At 46.3% G+C, this 20,000-nt stretch overlaps 2 protein-coding genes across 8 annotated transcripts in view; one reads left to right on the top strand and one right to left on the bottom strand.

Moving 5' to 3' along the window:
- prr5b (proline rich 5b (renal)) overlaps positions 1-19,633 on the top strand; it is a 24,129-nt gene extending 4,496 nt beyond the window's left edge. For 2 of the 3 annotated variants that reach the window (XM_043230774.1, XM_043230773.1), the window contains exons 4-9: positions 2,649-2,697; positions 2,778-2,835; positions 2,973-3,064; positions 3,141-3,281; positions 4,164-4,302; positions 4,382-5,781. In XM_043230774.1, the coding sequence (XP_043086709.1) occupies positions 2,649-2,697; positions 2,778-2,835; positions 2,973-3,064; positions 3,141-3,281; positions 4,164-4,302; positions 4,382-4,731 (829 nt within the window). In that variant the 3' untranslated portion in view covers positions 4,732-5,781. Of the gene's footprint in view, positions 1-2,648; positions 2,698-2,777; positions 2,836-2,972; positions 3,065-3,140; positions 3,282-4,163; positions 4,303-4,381; positions 5,782-17,853 lie in introns of those variants that run through there. The other variant, XM_043230775.1, reaches the window with a different exon arrangement.
- phtf2 (putative homeodomain transcription factor 2) lies at positions 6,120-17,568 on the bottom strand. 5 transcript variants are annotated; one of them, XM_043230765.1, is made up of 20 exons: positions 16,869-17,568; positions 16,098-16,184; positions 14,145-14,225; positions 13,409-13,465; positions 13,275-13,289; positions 11,258-11,327; positions 11,021-11,179; positions 10,493-10,658; positions 10,026-10,187; positions 9,489-9,687; positions 9,240-9,413; positions 8,926-9,147; positions 8,485-8,613; positions 8,147-8,410; positions 7,943-8,074; positions 7,780-7,866; positions 7,556-7,711; positions 7,385-7,480; positions 7,171-7,296; positions 6,120-7,095 (listed from the first exon to the last, which is right to left on the bottom strand). In XM_043230765.1, exons 3-20 carry the CDS (start codon positions 14,187-14,189, stop codon positions 7,075-7,077), a joined length of 2,280 nt encoding a protein of 759 aa, XP_043086700.1. In that variant the 5' UTR covers positions 14,190-14,225; positions 16,098-16,184; positions 16,869-17,568; the 3' UTR covers positions 6,120-7,074. The 5 variants fall into 5 exon arrangements, with proteins under 5 accessions (XP_043086700.1, XP_043086703.1, XP_043086705.1 ...); XM_043230768.1 differs by having other exon boundaries at positions 13,275-13,286; XM_043230770.1 differs by lacking the exon at positions 10,026-10,187.
- Positions 19,634-20,000: the final 367 nt, after the last annotated feature.

Raw genomic sequence — 20,000 nt, 5'->3', positions numbered from 1 at the left:
CACATTGACTAAGTTAAGTTTTTATAGATATTTATTGAGGTGTTAGTTCAGACAAGAAGTTTTCTTTTATTTCCAGTAAAATGAATAATAATTAATACTAATACTTTATCAGATTCACCAATGATGCAGAATAAACAAAGTTTTATATTTGATATTTTTTTCCCATGTGAGCAGCATCAGTGTGTGAATACAAACCATCTCTCTCTCTCTCTCTCTCTCTCTCTCTCTCTCTCTCTCTCTCTCTCTCTCTCTCTCTCTCTCTCTCTCTCTCTCTCTCTCTCTCTCTCTCTCTCTCTCTCTCTCTCTCTCTCTCTCTCTGTCTCTCTCTCTCTCTCTCTCTCTCTCTCTCTCTCTCTCTCTCTCTCTCTCTCTCTCTCTCTCTCTCTCTCTCTCTCTCTCTCTCTCTCTCTCTCTCTCTCTCTCTCTCTCTCTCTCTCTCTCTCTCTCTCTCTCTCTCTCTCTCTCTCTCTCTCTCTCTCTCTCTCTCTCTCTCTCTCTCTCTCTCTCTCTCTCTCTCTCTCTCTCTCTCTCTCTCTCTCTCTCTCTCTCTCTCTCTCTCTCTCTCTCTCTCTCTCTCTCTCTCTCTCTCTCTCTCTCTCTCTCTCTCTCTCTCTCTCTCTCTCTCTCTCTCTCTCTCTCTCTCTCTCTCTCTCTCTGTCTCTCTCTCTCTCTGTCTCTCTCTCTCTCTCTCTCTCTCTCTCTCTCTCTCTCTCTCTCTCTCTCTCTCTCTCTCTCTCTCTCTCTCTCTCTCTCTCTCTCTCTCTCTCTCTCTCTCTCTCTCTCTCTCTGTCTCTCTCTCTCTCTCTCTCTCTCTCTCTCTCTCTCTCTCTCTCTCTCTCTCTCTCTCTCTCTCTCTCTCTCTCTCTCTCTCTCTCTCTCTCTCTCTCTCTCTCTCTCTCTCTCTCTCTCTCTCTCTCTCTCTCTCTCTCTCTCTCTCTCTCTCTCTCTCTCTCTCTCTCTCTCTCTCTCTCTCTCTCTCTCTGTCTCTCTCTCTCTCTCTCTCTCTCTCTCTCTCTCTCTCTCTCTCTCTCTCTCTCTCTCTCTCTCTCTCTCTCTCTCTCTCTCTCTCTCTCTCTCTCTCTCTCTCTCTCTCTCTCTCTCTCTCTCTCTCTCTCTCTCTCTCTCTCTCTGTGTCTCTCTCTCTCTCTCTCTCTCTCTCTCTCTCTCTCTCTCTCTCTCTCTCTCTCTCTCTCTCTCTCTCTCTCTCTCTCTCTCTCTCTCTCTCTCTCTCTCTCTCTCTCTCTCTCTCTCTCTCTCTCTCTCTCTCTCTCTCTCTCTCTCTCTCTCTCTCTCTCTCTCTCTCTGTCTCTCTCTCTCTCTCTCTCTCTCTCTCTCTCTCTCTCTCTCTCTCTCTCTCTCTCTCTCTCTCTCTCTCTCTCTCTCTCTCTCTCTCTCTCTCTCTCTCTCTCTCTCTCTCTCTCTGTCTCTCTCTCTCTCTCTCTCTCTCTCTCTCTCTCTCTCTCTCTCTCTGTCTCCTCTCTCTCTCTCTCTCTCTCTCTCTCTCTCTCTCTCTCTCTCTCTCTCTCTCTCTCTCTCTCTCTCTCTCTCTCTCTCTCTCTCTCTCTCTCTCTCTCTCTCTCTCTCTCTCTCTCTCTCTCTCTCTCTCTCTCTCTCTCTCTCTCTCTCTCTCTCTCTCTCTCTCTCTCTCTCTCTCTCTCTCTCTCTCTCTCTCTCTCTCTCTCTCTCTCTCTCTCTCTCTCTCTCTCTCTCTCTCTCTCTCTCTCTCTCTCTCTCTCTCTCTCTCTCTCTCTCTCTCTCTCTCTCTCTCTCTCTCTCTCTCTCTCTCTCTCTCTCTCTCTCTCTCTCTCTCTGTCTCTCTCTCTCTCTCTCTCTCTCTCTCTCTCTCTCTCTCTCTCTCTCTCTCTCTCTCTCTGTCTCTCTGTCTCTCTCTCTCTCTCTCTGTCTCTCTCTCTCTCTCTCTCTCTCTCTGTCTCTCTCTCTCTCTCTCTCTCTCTCTCTCTCTCTCTCTCTCTCTCTCTCTCTCTCTCTCTCTCTCTCTCTCTCTCTCTCTCTCTCTCTCTCTCTCTCTCTCTCTCTCTCTCTCTCTCTCTCTCTCTCTCTCTCTCTCTCTCTCTCTCTCTCTCTCTCTCTCTCTCTCTCTCTGTCTCTCTCTCTCTCTCTCTCTCTCTCTCTCTCTCTCTGTCTCTCTCTCTCTCTCTCTCTGTCTCTCTCTCTCTCTCTCTCTCTCTCTCTCTCTGTGTCTCTCTCTCTCTCTCTCTCTTCTCTCTCTCTCTCTCTCTCTCTCTGTCTCTCTCTCTCTCTCTGTCTCTCTCTGTCTCTCTCTCTCTCTCTCTCTCTCTCTCTCTGTCTCTCTCTCTCTCTCTCTCTCTCTCTGTCTCTCTCTCTCTCTCTCTCTCTCTCTCTCTCTCTCTCTCTCTCTCTCTCTCTCTCTCTCTCTCTCTCTCTCTCTCTCTCTCTCTCTCTCTCTCTCTCTCTCTCTCTCTCTCTCTCTCTCTCTCTCTCTCTCTGTCTCTCTCTCTGTCTCTCTGTCTCTCTCTCTCTCTCTCTCTCTCTCTCTCTCTCTCTCTCTCTCTCTCTCTCTCTCTCTCTCTCTCTCTCTCTCTCTCTCTCTCTCTCTCTCTGTCTCTCTCTCTCTGTCTCTGTCTCTCTCTCTCTCTCTCTCTCTCTCTCTCTCTCTCCGTCTCTAGGCAGCTCCTGAAGACTGAGTTGGGCTCTTTCTTCACAGAATATCTGCAGGTGATCAACTGAGTCTCAGATCAATAATCAATATTAAATGAAGCAGTGTTGAACTGAGTTTGATTGTGATGGTGTCACAGAATCAGCTGCTAACGAAGGGAATGGTGATTCTGAGAGACAAGATTCGCTTTTATGAAGGTAAGATGCTGTCTGAATCATTCCTGATGGTTCATGTGTGTTTCCTTCAACAATCACTGAATCAGCTGGTGTTTTGCTGGTTTGTAGTCAGTTCTACGTGTGTGTGTGTGTGTGTGTGTGTGTGTGTGTGTTTGTAGGTCAGAAGCTGCTGGATTCTGTGGCAGAAACGTGGGACTTCTTCTTCTGTGATGTTCTGTCCACGCTGCAGGCCATCTTCTACCCTGTTCAGGTACTTCACCTAAGATTCTGGATTTATTTGCTCTGTAACAGTGAGTGTATTTGTGTATGTGTGTGTGTGTGTTCAGGGTAAGGAGCCGTCCGTCCGTCAGCTGGCTCTGCTGCACTTCAGGAACATCATCACTCTCAACATAAAGCTGGATGATGCTCTGACTCGACCACGGGCTCGTGTACCACCCTCCATCATTCAGATGCTGCTCGTCCTGCAGGTGTGTGTGTGTGTGTGTGTGTGTGTGTGTGTGTGCAGCTGTTTCCCAGCAACCCTTCAGACACTTGTGTAAACAAACATCAGAAACTTTCATAACGCTCTAGAGTCGATGCTGAAACCTTTCCAGTGTGAAACACTCACCGGACGGAGGGTGTATGAGTTTTATTTAATCAAATGTGTGTCTTATTGTAAGTGTTTATGATATTTGTGGTTTTCTGCACTTGCATCATCTCTGGCTTTAATCTATCGACACCCTGCTGAATCTTCACAAAGTGTGTGTGTTTCTGCTTTGTTTGTGGTTTTATTTCCTGTCTGTGTTGTAAAGGTCGTATTGTTTAGTGTTTCCACGTCTGTCAGAAGTGATTGAAGGCTTTCTGCTTTCAGACACATTCAGGCCTGACTGACAGCTAGTGACTGAACCAAACCCAGAACCATTTCTATGATGACCAGCGCAAATTAAGACATGCTTGTTTTGGTGTTAAATACCAGTCATTTGACAAGTGCATATGATGGTAAAATAATACTCTCCTTTTATAGACTTTGTGTCTGAAAGGAAAACTCCAACACATGCGTATCCCTACGGTCAGGTGCAAAAAAGTCAGTAAATCTGACCCTTGTGTTCTCCCTAGACGTTTACATGCTGCGTTCCCTAAAGTTTATTCCGTAAGGTCTTAAATGTTTCTTCATAAAATCCGTAGAAACACTGTGCATGGGTGAAAGTGTGAGAGACATGCTTCTATAAAGTGCACAGAAATGGATGCATCAGTTCACAGCGTGACCCTGGACCACAGAACCTAATATTTTGAGCCACACAACTGTGCTCCAGAGACACGTATGAATAATTCAGCTAATGATGGGGTGTTTGGTGTGATGTGTGTCTCAGGGCGTGCACGAGTCTAAAGGTGTGAGCAGCGATTACCTGAAGCTGGAGTCTCTGGTCCAGAAGGTGGTGTGTCCGTATCTGGGCACGCAGGGGCTGTTCTCGGGCGACGGCTCGGTGGTGCAGAGCTCGTGTGTTCTGGGTGAGCAGCGTCTCTCTCTTCAGCTCATGCATCAGTCGTTCGTGCAGCTGCTTCTTCATCGGTCCTTTGCTGTTCTCAGAGAAGCGTCTCCTGCGTCGATGGCCCCGCTCCGGAGACTCGCCCGCCAAGAACCCCGTGATGCGCTCCAAGAGCTACAACATGCCCGTGCTGATGCCGGTGGCTGAGTACGACCCCGCGAGCGCCGCCGGGGTCAGACGCCACTCTGTGTGTCAGATGACCTCCTGCGCCGAGGAGCCAGACGTCTGCGAGGACTCGTCTCCTCCCATCGGCCCCGAATCCAGCCCTGAGACCCTCGTGGACCAGGTCCTGGAGTCTTTGGACTCAGACACCGAGGGAATCTTCATCGACTTCCGCCGGCAGTGCTCCAGCTCGTCTGACTTCAGCCGGGAGAGTGAGAGCGCAGCCTGACCTTTGACCTGTCCACACGCCGCTGCAGAGTCGGTAGAATGATGTTGAGAATAGCAGACTACGGCTGCCTTCGTGCATTTGGAGATGACAACGTGTGACCTTTTACCCGCGGCTTTCCACGTTGTCAGACTCGGAGTTAGCTCCTAAATTAACCCAGTCCTAACTCTCAGAATGCGTTTAAAGTTACCAGTTCGAGAACACGTGAGGGCTTTGGCATTGATGTTGTTGCCATAGAAACAAATAATGCCACGTGTTGTAATCTCAGAACACACACGGCCTGAATGCAGCGTATCTCCAGCGTACTAGAAGTGCAGTGAGTGGAGCGCAATCGTGACGGAGCCCTTTTACAGCCGTTTTGAACAGATCTGGATTATATTTAGACATTTAGCAGATGCTTTTATCCAAATGAGGACCATAGACTCAATCAAACCAACAAAAAAAAGCAGTGATATAGAAGTCTCAGCCTAGGGTTAGCAACCGTCTTGTTTTCAAGATGACAAAAGGACTCAAGTTCAGTCTTCTTCAACACCAAGTAAAATCCATTCATTATTTTAACAATTTGATTATTATCAGTGCAATTGAAAAATCATAAATAATTTAAATAATCTTTAGAATCTCTAGAAAGTAGTGTTTGCACAGGAGAAGGAATAACGAGCGCAAGAGAGCAAATGATTGGTTAATAATAATAATAATAATACTGTAACATGCAGTAAGATCTGATGATGCACAGATGTATCGAGACGCATCATGTTTAGTCTGTACGTCTGTGTAGTTTCACTCCAGGTGTTTTGGCATTCGTGCACTAGTTCGTTCTGAATGCGTGATTTTTGTTTTGCTTTTAATGGAAGACTCATCGAAGGATTACTTGAGATTACAAACAGGCAAACTAAAACTACAGATTCTTAAAGACTTTTCAGGGGAAACCAATGGAGTTGAAATTTTTTTGTAAATAATTGAAGGTTTTTACACCGTTGCACAACAGATATTACTAACCAGATTACTATTTGTATTGTAATTCTAATTTGAAGTAAAATTGTATTTTACTGGTGACTTGAATAAGTTTGTCCTTATTTAGTACAGTATCTTCAGGTGATCTTCTGATGAAGAGTTAGGACTGAAACGGTCCTTCAGAGATTCTGCTCAGGTCAGTCCAGCCTCGACACACAGCTGCAGACCCCAGGATACTAATCAAACAGGCACTAACTAACATGGATGTTTTGACTGTAGATACTTTGAGGATGATTTAGTTCATTGGTCTAAAACATTTAGTTCCTTATTCTACACGCAGCTTTATGAACCAGTGAAGTGTTAAGAAAATATCGACAAATTATTTGACAGATTTGTAATTTTAGAGCACCGATCAGGTGAAGACGTCTGAGAACTCAAAACACTTTTCGTGAATGATTTATTTTGTACAGTATGTTCAAATTTAAGTCTCGAGAAGCTGGCTGTACCTTCATCTGAGAAATGTCTGACATTCATATACAGAATCTAGAAACGAGAGATTCTCTCTGAAAAGTGAACGAGACATCTAGTTTCTCCATTCCTCTTTTTTCCTTAAATAGCGTTGTAACAGAACATTTTCCCTCCATGAACAGAAATACGAATCAAACTCAAAACAGACAAAAACAAAATCACAACAAAAAAAGGAACTCTGTCAGTGCTCTTTACGAAGCAGAGCTCAGAGAGTCGAATACATTCATGTCCAGCAAAAGACAAGGAAAGGAAAAAGAAACACTTTGGTCATTAGGCAGTCTGTCCCGTGTCACATACAACACTGAACGCCCTTGAATCTGACTGAAACATGTAACATTTTCTGCTTTAAAGTGCACGTTTTGAGGCGGAGAGACACACACACACACACACACACACACAGAGTTGAATCAGTGTGATCAGACACAACGTTCATCTAAACTCACTGACACTTATTGCTGAGAATAAAAACAAAGCTAAAAAGACTGCAGATCAGTTAAAACTCACGTGTGTGTAAAAATGGCAGTTTAAGTTGTGTGTGTGTGTGTGTGTGTGTGTGTCAGTTTCTTCTGTTCCAGTGATAATCACCTTTTCTGTTGGTTTCAGTAACTCACCGATCAGACCGCACTGGATTATCTTTCCTATGAGAACATAATCATCATGAGCTAAAATAATACTTAAAACAATTGTAACAGCTAAAACAAATACTTCAGAATAAAAAAAACACTGAAAGGGTCAAATAAATAGCTGAATTGCACAAGCACTCTGATACGACCGAGCGACAGGTCAAGAGTTCATTGTCAGGAAGACCCTGAAGGTCAAACGGTGCCACCCTGTGTTTGAGAAGCAGGCCTCGCTGCAGATTCACCGTCACGACTTGATCTTCCAGAGCTGTCAAACAAACACACCACCTGTGAGCACAGCACCGACAACACCAGACGCTCACACACCTCCAGAGATACTGACCTTCAGGTTGAAGCCCAGCAGGTCACTGATGACCCCCGACACGGCCGACAGAATCACCACCTGAGTGATGTTGTACAGCAGAGGATTCATGGTCAGACCGTAGAGACGAAAGGGAGCGTCCAACTCCTGCGGGACAGAGACGCGGTCAGCACTTCAGTGTCCGGCTGTGTGTGTGTGTGTGTGTGTGTGTGTGTGTGCACGTGTTTTCTGATACCTTCAGTAACTTGGTGGCCAGTTTGAGGACATTGTTGACCAGAGTGAGTTCTTCTTTCTTATTTGGTTTCTTTTCCATTTTCAAGTACAAGTTAATCTGAAACAGAGGTGCATCACATGAGACTCTGGGATGAGTGTGTGTCTTTACAGTACTGTGTGTGTGTGTTTGTACCTGTTCTGTTAGTAAGATGGATGTGTTGCTGTACTTCTTGCTGGTTTCTGAGCCCAGCGTGACGAATCTCAGCAGGTACAGCGACAGCGACGAGCACCAGATCACCAGCTCCCAGTTATAGTGAAACTCCAGAAAGGTCTCGTGCACGTGAAGCAGCTGCAGGACAAACACTGCCATCAGCACGCTAATGACGAGAGAAACACCGCGTTCATCTCGACACTGACCTGAGCGCAGCAGATGAAGACCACCGAGAGCGTGAGCAGGAACGCAGAGGAGACGATCACGTCCACGGAGCGCTGAGGACCTCTCCGCTGCGGGCAGAGATGGGACAGAGTCAGCATCGGCCTCAAGAGAAACAAAACTGAGCTCGGTCGGTCAGCTCCGTACCTTCAGGTAAGAGCGCAGCGACAGCCACATCTTAATGTTCTGCACCTTCTTCAGTCGGAAATGAGGGACCTCTGATTTTCTGGCTCTTCGTGCCGACGTCAAATGACCGAACAACTTTGCAAACAGCAGCCGCTGAAAAACCAGGTCAGACGATGCTGAGCTGTGCTCGGAATGCTCCGGGCTTGATGCTAACGCTATACTCACCTGCTTGTATGTCCTCTCTGCGACGCTGAGCAAGAAGAAGAAGAGCCAGATGAGACAGACGCGCACCACGAAGCTGACGCTCACCATGGCCATCACCAGAGCGTCTGAAGACGAGCCAAAGGCCACAGACAGCAGCTCTCCGGCCGACAGCTGCTCCGGCTCCTTGTGCTGGAACAGTCTGAACACAAACGGAGTCAGACCCAGCGTCACAGACACCAGATTCCCGAAGATCTGGTAGCCGATCCCTGGGGTGTAGAGATTAACCTGCGGGTGAGATGGAGTGGTCAGGAGGTGTTCAGTGTTGGAGTTCGCTGTGCTCCTTCTTCTGATGTACTCACCCTGTTCATTATCATGCCGCTGATCTCCAGCACAGACATGTCTGCTTTCTTACACTCGTTTCCTTCCCACACGATGGCACTGACCCGCTCTAGGCCCGGATTAGAGCTGTGGAGCCACGGCACATGTCCCTTCAGCAGCGCACACACACACACACACACACACACACACACACTTACTGTTATTGATCTACTAGGTTACAAAGTTTAAATAAGTTTGGACCGGTTTTAACTTTTTACATTTTTGTTCCTAAAATCCACACTTTTTTTTATCAAAAGCATCTCAATCTTACTAAACCTTAGCATAAACTAAGGATTGAGTCCAGATCAAAAGAAACTTCAGACTTTTTTCCTCTTAACCTATTTTGAAGATTTGTTCCAATCCGATGTCCAATCTCTGATCAGATTGCTACTGAAGACCGAGGTTCTGGATCTGTCACGCACCTGATGAAACGGGTCGTCTCTGAACTCTTTCTTGGAGCCGGAGCAGACGGCCGATCCGTCGGCGTCTGTTTCACTGGTGCAGGACGAGCGGCATTCTGCGCAGTGCAGGAAGTCCTCCCACAGGACGTCCTCGGTCTCAGACTCGTGCCTCGCGCTCTCAGAGTCCTGCGTCCTCGAGCTGGAGCACCGTGAGCTGCAGCTGGTGCCTGACTTCAGCGGCTCCTGACACACAACACACATCAAACAACCTGCCTCTGCGCTCCTACAGAAGCACTGATCGTGTGTGTGTGTGTGTGTGTGTGTGTGTGCTTTACCTCTGCAGTGTAATGCTTCTTGTAGTGGTGTGCTTTCCTGTTGCGCAGTGTACAGTCGCTGTTCTTGCGCTCTGCTGCCCTGCGGAGGGCGCTGTAGTTCTCTGGGTCTTCTTCACTGGAGGCTTCATCTGACATGTTCTCCACCCCACGAGGAACCGCAGCTTCAGATAGACACTGACACACACAAAACACACGTCAGTCATGGCTCCGCGTGTGTGAGTGACCGTGAGCGTGTCTGTGTGTGTGTACCTTGCCCGTGGGCGGCAGGATCAGCTGGTGTCTGTTGTTCTGGAGGCTCCAGGGCGTCTCGGAGCGCAGAAGGTCACAGTGAGGCTCATGCAGCTGTAAACCCTCCTCACTGCTTTTGCTGGTGATACGTCCGTCCAGAGACACGTATCCATTGTCTGTCTCTGTGGACTTATCGATGGACAGCTTGGACTTTTTAGACCTGACGGGACAGCAAAGAAAAAAAACAGGTTCTACTAAAGGCTGTGTGTTTGGTCAAGCGTGCGAGGAGGCTCTAACCCTCTACAGCAAGTGCTGATGGGAGCTTGTGAATCAGAAGGTGGCGAACTGGTTTCTGGAGAAAGTCACAGCTGCGCTTCTAGAGGAAAAACTATTGAATCATGGAGCAAATAGAATAAAATGGCTACAAAATCCCTTTATATATTGAGGAACGTCAAAGTGACATTTAAAACCGTACTGCAGCACGATGACGTGATTCAGGAAAAGAGATGTTGTAGCCAAGAAGATATTAAGAGGAAACCGAAAGAGAGAAATACACACCCCTCTTTAAAGATACCATGCCAGAAATCTCTGAAGAAAGCGATGAGGCTGCGAGAGCCGGCTGACAGTGAGCCCGGCGGCGCCCCCTCCTGTGTGTTATCTGTAGTGCTAGAGCCGTCGCCTTCTCTATGAATGTCCAAATGAGCCGCTTTCCTCAACTTCCTTTAGCGAGAGACAGCAAAGTGCAGAAAACTTAGAAATCAACAAAAAAGTCAAGAGAAGTGGGAGGCCTGGAAGATTTAGTGAAGATGAGTCCACAGAACTTGTTCGAAAAATTCATTTCTATTCCAATCATTTGTGCTTGTAACGGTGTTTATTCATATGATGCTGATGGTCATTAGTGTGAATTTGATCCCCAATCAGGAGAGAGATTCTCATGAATTCAGAATCATCTCAAAGTTCTGACGCTTGCCCTGATCTCATCTTCAGTGTTTGACTGTGAGCGAGAGACGGCTGAAGACTCTGACCTGCGCCGTTTCCCGTTGCCTCCTCCGCTGGCTTTAGGAGTGTGTGTGGAGACGATCTGGCAGTGAACGGTTCCTAACAGCAGCATCAGCCAGATGGCACCAAACACCTCGGTTCCGGGGACACCGTGAGGACTGGAGATGATAAAAAACAACACGGCTGCGAGCACTGCAACACACAACACACACGGAAGACGTGAGGAGCAGTGACAGGAAAACACACACATACTCCAGCGCAGCTAATCATAGAAACATCCATCATTTAGGGCAGTGGGAAACTTTCACTTTCAGCCATGACGAACGTGCTTTGTGGCTAACTTAGGGGAGATGTTTAGTTTTGTTTCTTACACACACACACACACACCCTGTTCTCTTCAGTAACTCCACCCAGATCTATTTACACACATCTGATTTAAAAAAAACCCAACTACAATGACGTCAGTGAACGACAAAGGCAAACATATGTAGCTGTGAATCAGTGAAAACCACAATAATTCTGTCTGACATCTGTCTGCTGAAAATCAAGCTCACCCTGCAGCAGGTAGAGAGACAGCAGCAGGTAAAAGATGGCTCTCGATGTCACCTGAATCCACCAGCGGAAGAAAAAGGGAAAGAAAACCACTCTGACGATGCCCTTCCGGGTCAGAGAGGTCCACGGGCTCTCGGGCTTCGCTTTAGCAAACGCAGAGCCTGACAAATAAAACACAACGAGTTACAGGCTGTGACTGAGCTGTGAAACAAAACACCAAACACAGGTGTGTGTCTGACCTCTGACCAGATCCACGTCAATCAGGTCCGGCTTCACGTGACCCGTCTTCTTCGGTTTGTTCCGCAGACCCTGCAGACAAACAAACTAGTCAGACAGACTGACAGACTAAGAAGATGCTCAACAGACAGGAAGTCGTTGGACGGACAGACAGGATGACTGACAGGTGCATTTCGAGTGAAGTTGGGAATGGATGTACGTAGATGTTGGTATATAGCAGTCACTGCACTAGCCATTCTTTTCAGTCAGAGGAGACAGACGCTTGTGAAATGTACTACAAACCAGCACTGAATCGAGTGCCGGAGCCGTAATGCACATGTACCGTGGTTAACAGAGCATTAATGGCAAGGAGAGCCCTTTATACACCAGAGTGGCCTTGTATGAGGTGTTTCTTGGAGGAATGGCCCGAAAAACCACACCATGCAAGCTTAAAACCTTGTTTGTGATGTATTTACAATCTGAAACGGCTCAACTTGAAGACCAATGGAAATGCAGCTAGTGTCTTCTGCCACAGCAGACCATTCATTCATACAAACCATGCATCTAAATCAGGTTAATTAAAAAAATGATTAATAAGATCAGTTAGTAATTCATGATCAGATCATAGAGTGTAATGAAGACTTTCAGTAGTCTTAAAGCTGCTCTTTCAGTCGTGAAAGATTAATAATTAACTCAAATTGATTCATATGAAGACCTCCAAACATCAGTTTACACACAAACACAAGCCTTGCATCTCTCATGGTGTTTGTGATGCTGTCTATTAAGGGTGCAGTGCTGCGTTTCATGCCCTTATTAGTGTCCTGTTGCACTGGAGCCCATGTAACCAGAGAGCGGTGTAACGGGGCCCGTCTTCTGCTGATAACCAGCTTTAAACAGCACATCTTCACACAGACAGAGATCAGAACCAGCCGTATGCAACACACACATCCACAGCACTTCCTGTCCATCTCTGCTAACTTCCTGCTGTTCTCATGGCAAAGGTTCTCTAATCCCAATCTCTGTTCTATCAAAAGAGACAGAAACACCAAAAATATGACTTCAAAACCGACTCAGGCCTGACATTATTCAACATCTCTTCAACTTCCTCAGATAAAAGCAGTCGATAAAACATTTCAGGAAAAAAAGCTGAATAAGAACAGAAAATTTCATCAATGATACTTTCTGTGTGGAGTATTATTTCTCAGACGATTCTGACAGTCCTGACGTGAAAGAAAACCATTCAGAATATTCAGATTCTAGGCTGATTCAAAGTCGTGATGCTCACCTTCAAGTTTATGGTTTAATATTACAGATCTGAATCAGGATCAGGATCATCTATGACTTTAACACTTCTAATTACAGAATAGTCCCACTTTATATTATTAGGTATTATTATTAGATGGCCTTAAATGCTATGTACTTGTGTACATGTTTTTACATGTACTTATTTTTTTTTAAATACCTACATGTAATTACATCTATAATTTCTGTAATTATATTTACCCATCCCTCAAACCTGTCCCTAACCTTACCCGTATTCACCTCAATAGCAGCAAGTGTGTTTTGCAATACAATATGAACACAAAAGTACATTGCACTTCTTTTTGTGATGTACGTAGATACTAGTCTTTGAGGTAAAAGGACCGTTAGAGATCGACTGACCGGGCTTCGTGCCGAATCAGAGAGGATTTATTCAGAGGATCTGGTCAGAACGAGGCTTGACTAAGACTTTCTGTTGTCTTTATTTTGGTCTGTCTAGCCCGTGTTACGTAAGACGTGAGTCACAGCGCAACCGCAGCAACACAAACAAACAGACTCGATGCAGATTCACTCTGGAGCTGCTGCCGATGAGAGCGCTTTCTGACTACATCATCATCAGACGTGTGTGTGAGGAGTTCGAGACGTTCAGCTAAATCTCAGTAATTACAGTAAAACCCGGTGTTACTGATGTCTGAACATGCTCTCACACAAATCCAGGCTTCCAGTCGTGTTAAACCCACACACAGCGCCACCTACAGGCTGAGAGCGCTCTGTACTCACCCGTCTGATAAACTGCTTCGAGTGAAGGGAGACAGAGACACGTTTAAAGGAAGAACGAGCGAATAACACGCGTGCGCTCCTGCAGAGGCAGAATGAACAGGTGAGGATCTAATCAAACGAGGCTGACACGTTACCTTGATCTCTCGCTGTTCCACTGATTTCTCCCATATCTGCTGGTCATACGCACCGATCTGACAGAAGAGAGAGAGACAGGTTACACCTCCACACCAGTCACAGCTCACTCTTTAATCATCTCCTGAGACGGACAGATGCACTCGTATTAACTGATCTATCAACTTTCAGTGCAAACACACCCAGAGCTCATTATGTGATCGGACACGTTTAACGAGGTGGCGGTAACAAATGTTTTCTGCTTTGGAGCTCTTGCGGCTCGAGTTTCTGGAGATCCGTGGAAACACGAGCGTGGATGGATGCTCCGCTCCGCTCTGATTGGTCCGATTGTTGCCGGGGGCAATAAGCACTGCGGCGCGGTGTCGCTTGCACGCTGAAGGTGAAGACGGCGACGCTGGGCTGAAGTCACTTGGTGGAAAAGACTCAATAATTCACGAGCGCAGTCTCATTAAACATACAGCGAGCACACAGCCCTGCAGAAGAACAACCTGGGAGTGTTTCTTTGGCTAAACATCATCCGTTTTGGTGCGATGTCTTCAATTCAGGAAACAATCACTGGATTGGTCCATAATTACAGTGAACCGACGAACTCTAATAAACCCTTAAGCTTCAGTTTCTTAAGAGACATCAGAACCTAATGATCCTCTATAAGTCCAGAAATGATCATCATAATCAGTGACACGCACATGAACTCAAAGTGAAGAAACATATCATAGAAAAATATCTGGGATCGCTCACCTTCTTCTGGTACCAGAGGACAGCATCACGCACCTTCGACGCCATTTACATGTCAGGAGTCACACGCTGGAGCATTTTAAGCTGTGAGAGAGAGACGGGAGGAGATCAGACAGAGCTCTGTGGTCTGACGCACTAAAGCTCCTCTTACCTGCAGCACAGGTGTGTCCAACAGCACACACACACACAGAAGTGCAGCGTCACACACACAGTTGGCGAGACTGTTCTGTACATGAAGTGACTGAAATGCTGCATTCAGCTAAAGGCTGAAAACACAAATTCTGCCGTCATTTCCCCTGATTTACAGCCTGCAGAGTTCATTTCAGCCAATAACATCTCATCAGTTCACCCAAAGATGTCAAACTCATGCCATGATTTACTGTTTAACAGCTCATCTACTATCTGTTTGATTCGTGAGCGCTAGGAGCAGTCTGACCTTGCGTGTGTGCGCGCACACACACACACACACACACACACGTTTGACTGTACTAATAAGTTCATCTCATAGACTTCCATTGTTTTCCAATCAGGTATATTTTCTCTCTTTATCTCCTGACTGACTTCTAAACAAGCCCTCAAAGAAACCCATGCAAAACACTAAATTTGCACAGAAACATGATTTGATGGAAATCACGAGCCTTTTAGTCACAATGTAAAATCTCACAAAGTTTTCATTAGTTTGTCGTCATGACATTTGTCATTTTGACCTTACAAATACAGCTCAGTGCACACACACACATCTGAAATCACACTAGATTAGCTTAATCTGTGAATTACATGTGTGAAACTGGGTAGTTGGAGCTCTGCCACACACACACACACACACACACACCTTATGATGACTGACACTTTCAGTCTGATTATAGAACTTGATGCTTAAGAAGAGGGTGGAGAGAAACTGTCCGTGTGTGTTCAAGAAAGAGAGATGAAGTGATATAAGTGTTTCTCTGTCATTCTCTCATGCTGTAATACATCATGGAGTAAGAGCTGAGCATTCTGGGAGTTTGTTCGCTGCGCTGTGATATACACACCTGACATCACCTCACGCATAGAAGAGCTTTTTTTACCCGTCCACGTCATCAACAGCAACTTTAGCATGAAGCAGCAGAACGGGAACAAGAAACAGCCTGAGGGGACACGAGACACACGCCCTCACTAGTGCACACTGAAGAGTGGACAGACCGGTCTTGCACTCACTAAACGCTTTCATTTGCATGTGATTTGTGCTTGTGCCAAGCAGCACAAACATCACCAACAGCTTCCTGATTTAGGATTCATCTACTGACAACATCCAACCTGGATCAACTCACAGACACACACTGATCGATGTGATTCAGAGTCAGATCCCATCATTAACAGACGCTTTTACAGCAGCGGCGCCGCTTCATTATGCAACCGTACATAAAACCATTCTAATAAACACACACACACACACACATGTCCATCTGCTGAAGTGTAACCCAACACATGGCTGTGCATGTTTCATGAAGGAGATGGACAGCACTGTGTGTGTGTCACATCTGATACTGTGTGTGTCTCCGGAGGTCACACTGCAGCGTGTGTGTGTTCTTCACAAGCTAAATAAAGCAGCACGTCTTCCTGCATACGTCTGTAAGAGGAAACGGTCGCATTTATACTGTCTCTTCAGCCTCATGAAGAAACTCAACCACACATACACACAGATTATTCTTAAACCATCTGGCTAAATGAACCAGTCACTCAGAGAAGATGAGTCTATGAAACACATGAGTGAACAGACGGATGAGATGAAGAGTGCGGCGAGGAAGCTCTCTGATCTCTGGATAGAGGAGACGCTATTCATGGAACAAACAACCTAAAATAGACTCCAGACACTCACAGGTGGAAAATCACTGAGCTCAGGGTTCAAAACAGACACACACACACACACATTAACATTCATACTCCAGCTGTAAGAGAAGGCTGTGAAGAACTTACAGAGAATCTGATGGAGCGCTGCTTCAGACGGGACGACCGACATGAGAGAGAACACAACACCGACTCAAGGTCAGAGCTGACACACAGCTGCAGAGAGAGAGAGACGGAGAGAGAGAGAGAGAGCGAGAGAGAGAGAGAGAGAGAGAGAGAGAGAGAGAGAGAGAGAGAGAGAGAGAGAGAGAGAGAGAGAGAGAGAGAGAGAGAGAGAGAGAGAGAGACAGAGAGAGATTCAAATATGTGTTTGCATACAAGAGAACATCATGAGCATCAGACTATGCTGTGTGCGTTTTCATATGATCAGCCAGGCCTGTCACTAAAGGTGTGTGTGTGTGTGTGTAGATGCTCCTCACCAAACCCAAACACACACATTCAGTCCCGGGCCACTCACACACCTGACATAGATTGTTGTTAGTGGTCTGTTGATGACTTTGGGCTGTTTATCTGATCAACAGAAGCAGACCATAACCCTAACGTCGAGAAATATATACAGAAACACAAGTGTGTTTAAAAGCGTCGGAATGGAACCTGAGCGCCTTACCATCCGTTTATAAATAACCCTGTGTGTGTGTGTGTGTGTGTGTGTGTGTGTGTGTGTGTGTGTGTGTGTGTGTGTGTGTGTGTGTGTGTGTGCGAGACAGCGACCGACCGTATCGTGTGTTAATGTGTGTGTGTCTCTCTCTCTCTCTTTGTGTGTGTGTGTGTGTGTGTGTGTGTGTGTGTGTGTGTGTGTGTGTTGATTGTTCATGTACGCTACAGATCGTTATCTCTTACCGTTAAGCACCGCTTCAGTGCTTCATGCCCGACACACCGACGGAAGATTGTCGTGATGAAGATGCTGCTGCTGCTGAAGATGAAGATGACGAAGATTGCTGCTGATTTGAGCGTCGCTGTCTCTCGAAGCGTTTACCGGAGGATCGCCCGCAGCGTTACCGGCGCGCACGGAATAAACGCGCAGCCCAATTCACGCGAGCTTCACGTTCACTCTTAACAAACGACCGTTAACCGCGCGAAAACCTCCCTAACGACCGTTAATACCGTTAAACGCGAGACTCGTGAGGGATGAGTGCCGCAGATCCTGAGCCTGGCGGAGGCGCGCGCACGCGTGAATAACGGTCGAGTAACGGCGCCCTCTGCAGGTCACATGACCGCAGCGCTTCAGCGCGCCTGATCGCCTTCTTTAGCGTCTCATAATACGACTAGAACGCCCGTCCACCTGAGATAACCGATGATAAAACGTTACACAACTCCAGAGACGATGGTCAGCTGATCAGTGTTTCTATGGACACTCATATCCCACACATCCGGGACACGCCGCTGAACCCGGAAACAGAATCCCGGCGTGATTGACAGCTGCAGACAACGGCGAGCGTCCCAAACAAAGCCGAAGAACGATTGACTTTTCACGATTAGGGTGGTTTAATCACGGTTCTGATGAGAGTTCACGAATGAAGAGTCCTGGCTCCGGTGGGACTGTGCGGTGAGTGACGTCACACGCGTGATGATGAAGACCCGCGATGATTGTGATGTGTGACACTGATGATGGTGATGATGATGATGATGTGGTGGTGGTGGTGATGATGGTGGTGGTGATGATGATGATGATGTGGTGGTGGTGGTGGTGGTGGTGATGATGATGGTGATGATGGTGGTGATGATGATGATGTGGTGATGGTGGTGGTGATGATGGTGGTGATGATGATGATGATGTGGTGGTGGTGGTGGTCACTGAACCGGTCTGCTCTGCTCTTGTGTTCAGTCGGTGCAGATGTCTCTGGCGCAGCGGGTCCTCCTCACCTGGATCTTCTCGCTCCTCTTCCTCGTGCTGCTGGTTCTGAAGCTGGACGGGAAGGTCCGCTGGAGCTGGTTCCTGGTCTTCCTGCCCGTCTGGGTGTTTGATGGCGCTCTGCTGCTGATGCTGGTCGTGAGGATGGCGGGCCGCTGTCGGACCGGGCTGGACCTGCGGCTCAAGCTCTGGTATCTGCTGGCTCTGATGATGAAGGTGGGCTTCTGTGTGACGCTGTGTGCCCGGCTGGAGCAGCTGACCCACCTGAGACTGCTGATCGTGTGTGTGCCGCTCTGGACACTGCTGACTGGAGCCCTGATCCAGCTGGGCTTCCACGTCCTGTCCCCGCACACCATCTGACACACACACACACACACACACACACACACGATGGTGTTTGTGGTTCACTCTCCATAGGTGTGATGTTTTTATACTGTACAGACTGTATGTGTTGCTGTCCTTACTACTGACATTATTTTGATTTTCCAAAAAAAAACACCATTTTTTAAAGCCTTTTAAATAATGGGGACAGTGTCAGCGTCCTCATAAACCACCTTCAGACTGTAACACATCCGTCATACACATGTCATTAAATCAATCAATAAATCACTTTTATTTATACAAAGCACTGGACAGTATCAAATAGGAGAAGAGAGTAATGTATAACAACTAGATTAAACACTTAATTATTTTTTATGAAACTCACCTGTGTCCCCATAAACCACAAAAACCAGCACGCGCTGAACACACACCGACACAGGTGGCCAAAATGATTAGAACGCTAGTGTTTTCAGTAGCTAGGAAAGAGTTTCAGGTGCGTATCTTTCTCGAAGCGCCTCCGTTCTTCTGGGTTTGTTCTGCTTCTTCATGTCGTACCTGACCTCTGTGGAGCAAACACTAATCTCACTGGAAATCAGTGCTTTGTTTGGAATTATGAACTGATATTTCTACTGACACACTACAGCAGAAGATAGAAATAACTGAAAAATAATCGTCTTGTAACTGCTGAGAGCTCTAGTGATGGGATAGTTCTGGTCAGTGCTGTTTGGAGACTCTTCAGAGTTTCTACAGAGAGCAAGTCTTGTAAATATATGTCTATGTGCTGATGTCATAACGGAGAGTTTTCTTACTGCCAGCAGATGTTTTTTTCTGTTGGACTGATGAAGGGAAACACAGTGAAGCTTAGAATAAAGTCACAGGAGTCTGACGGCGCAGCTTCCAGGGAACAGAAATAAAGACAAACCACAACGTGAAGGAAGTATGAAGCTCAAAACATCTTCGGTCTTGACACGGCTGTGACCCGATCTTTCACATGACCTGATGATATTAATGAATGGTCACAGATTATGGTGATTTTTATTTAGTTATTAGTAAAGGCTGCGGGACTGCCGTAGCGTCCTCTGAGAACCACATCATCTGAAGCGGTGCAATAAAACTAACACTGAAAACCATGTCAGATCACTCTGAAGTGCTCAGGAGTCCACCGGGAGACTTTCAGGCAGTGAGATGGACTGAAATATAAAGTGCAAGTAGACACTTATTGGCTATAAATCTGCACAAATCTGAGCGTTCATAAAGATCCGGATACAGAAGGATGAATGGATTTAGATGACGTCTGGCAGCTTGGTGTTTCTTCACAGCGAAGCTAAATAAAGTTTGGTTTGTCTTGTAACAAATGATTCTTAATCTACAGATATTGTATGTGTTCCATAACCATTTCTTTACAATACATAACTGATGGAAATGAAACAAATGTTGTGGTTTCTGTGTGGAAACAGAGCTGCAGTCCAGTGTGGGATCACTAGATGGCAGCTTCAGCCTGATCCATCCAGCAGACGAAAGAGCACTTTACTCTTCAGAGGATAATTCATTAGAATAAAACCGATCAGACCGAAACCTTTTCTATGAATTCTCTGAAATGCTACAGTGACAAATTATTCTATTAGCTTTCATTCATTAGCGCAACCACAAATACGATCTGCTAAATTAAGATAAGATTGTAACAATCACCTTGGCATTGACATGCTGCGATAGATTGGACTAGGTGTGTGTTTGTGATGATCTGGCCTCACACACACACACACACACACCCCAGTGAAACGGCTGCAGAGCTCAGATCT

Source organism: Puntigrus tetrazona, unplaced genomic scaffold, assembly GCF_018831695.1.
Source record: "Puntigrus tetrazona isolate hp1 unplaced genomic scaffold, ASM1883169v1 S000000223, whole genome shotgun sequence".
Lineage (NCBI taxonomy): Eukaryota > Metazoa > Chordata > Actinopteri > Cypriniformes > Cyprinidae > Puntigrus > Puntigrus tetrazona.
The sequence above is the reverse complement of the archived record's forward strand: the minus strand, read 5'-3'. Positions and strand labels throughout refer to the sequence as shown.

Excerpts from the sequence above, each read along its gene's own strand:
- phtf2 (XM_043230765.1), bottom strand. The coding sequence starts at position 14,189 with ATGGCGTCGAAGGTGCGTGATGCTGTCCTCTGGTACCAGAAGAAG. Across the intron at positions 9,148-9,239 it reads AGAAGCATTACACTGCAGAG|GAGCCGCTGAAGTCAGGCAC; the intron begins GTAAAGCACACA and ends GTTGTGTGTCAG. Across the intron at positions 8,614-8,925 it reads GAGACGACCCGTTTCATCAG|GGACATGTGCCGTGGCTCCA; the intron begins GTGCGTGACAGA and ends GCGCTGCTGAAG.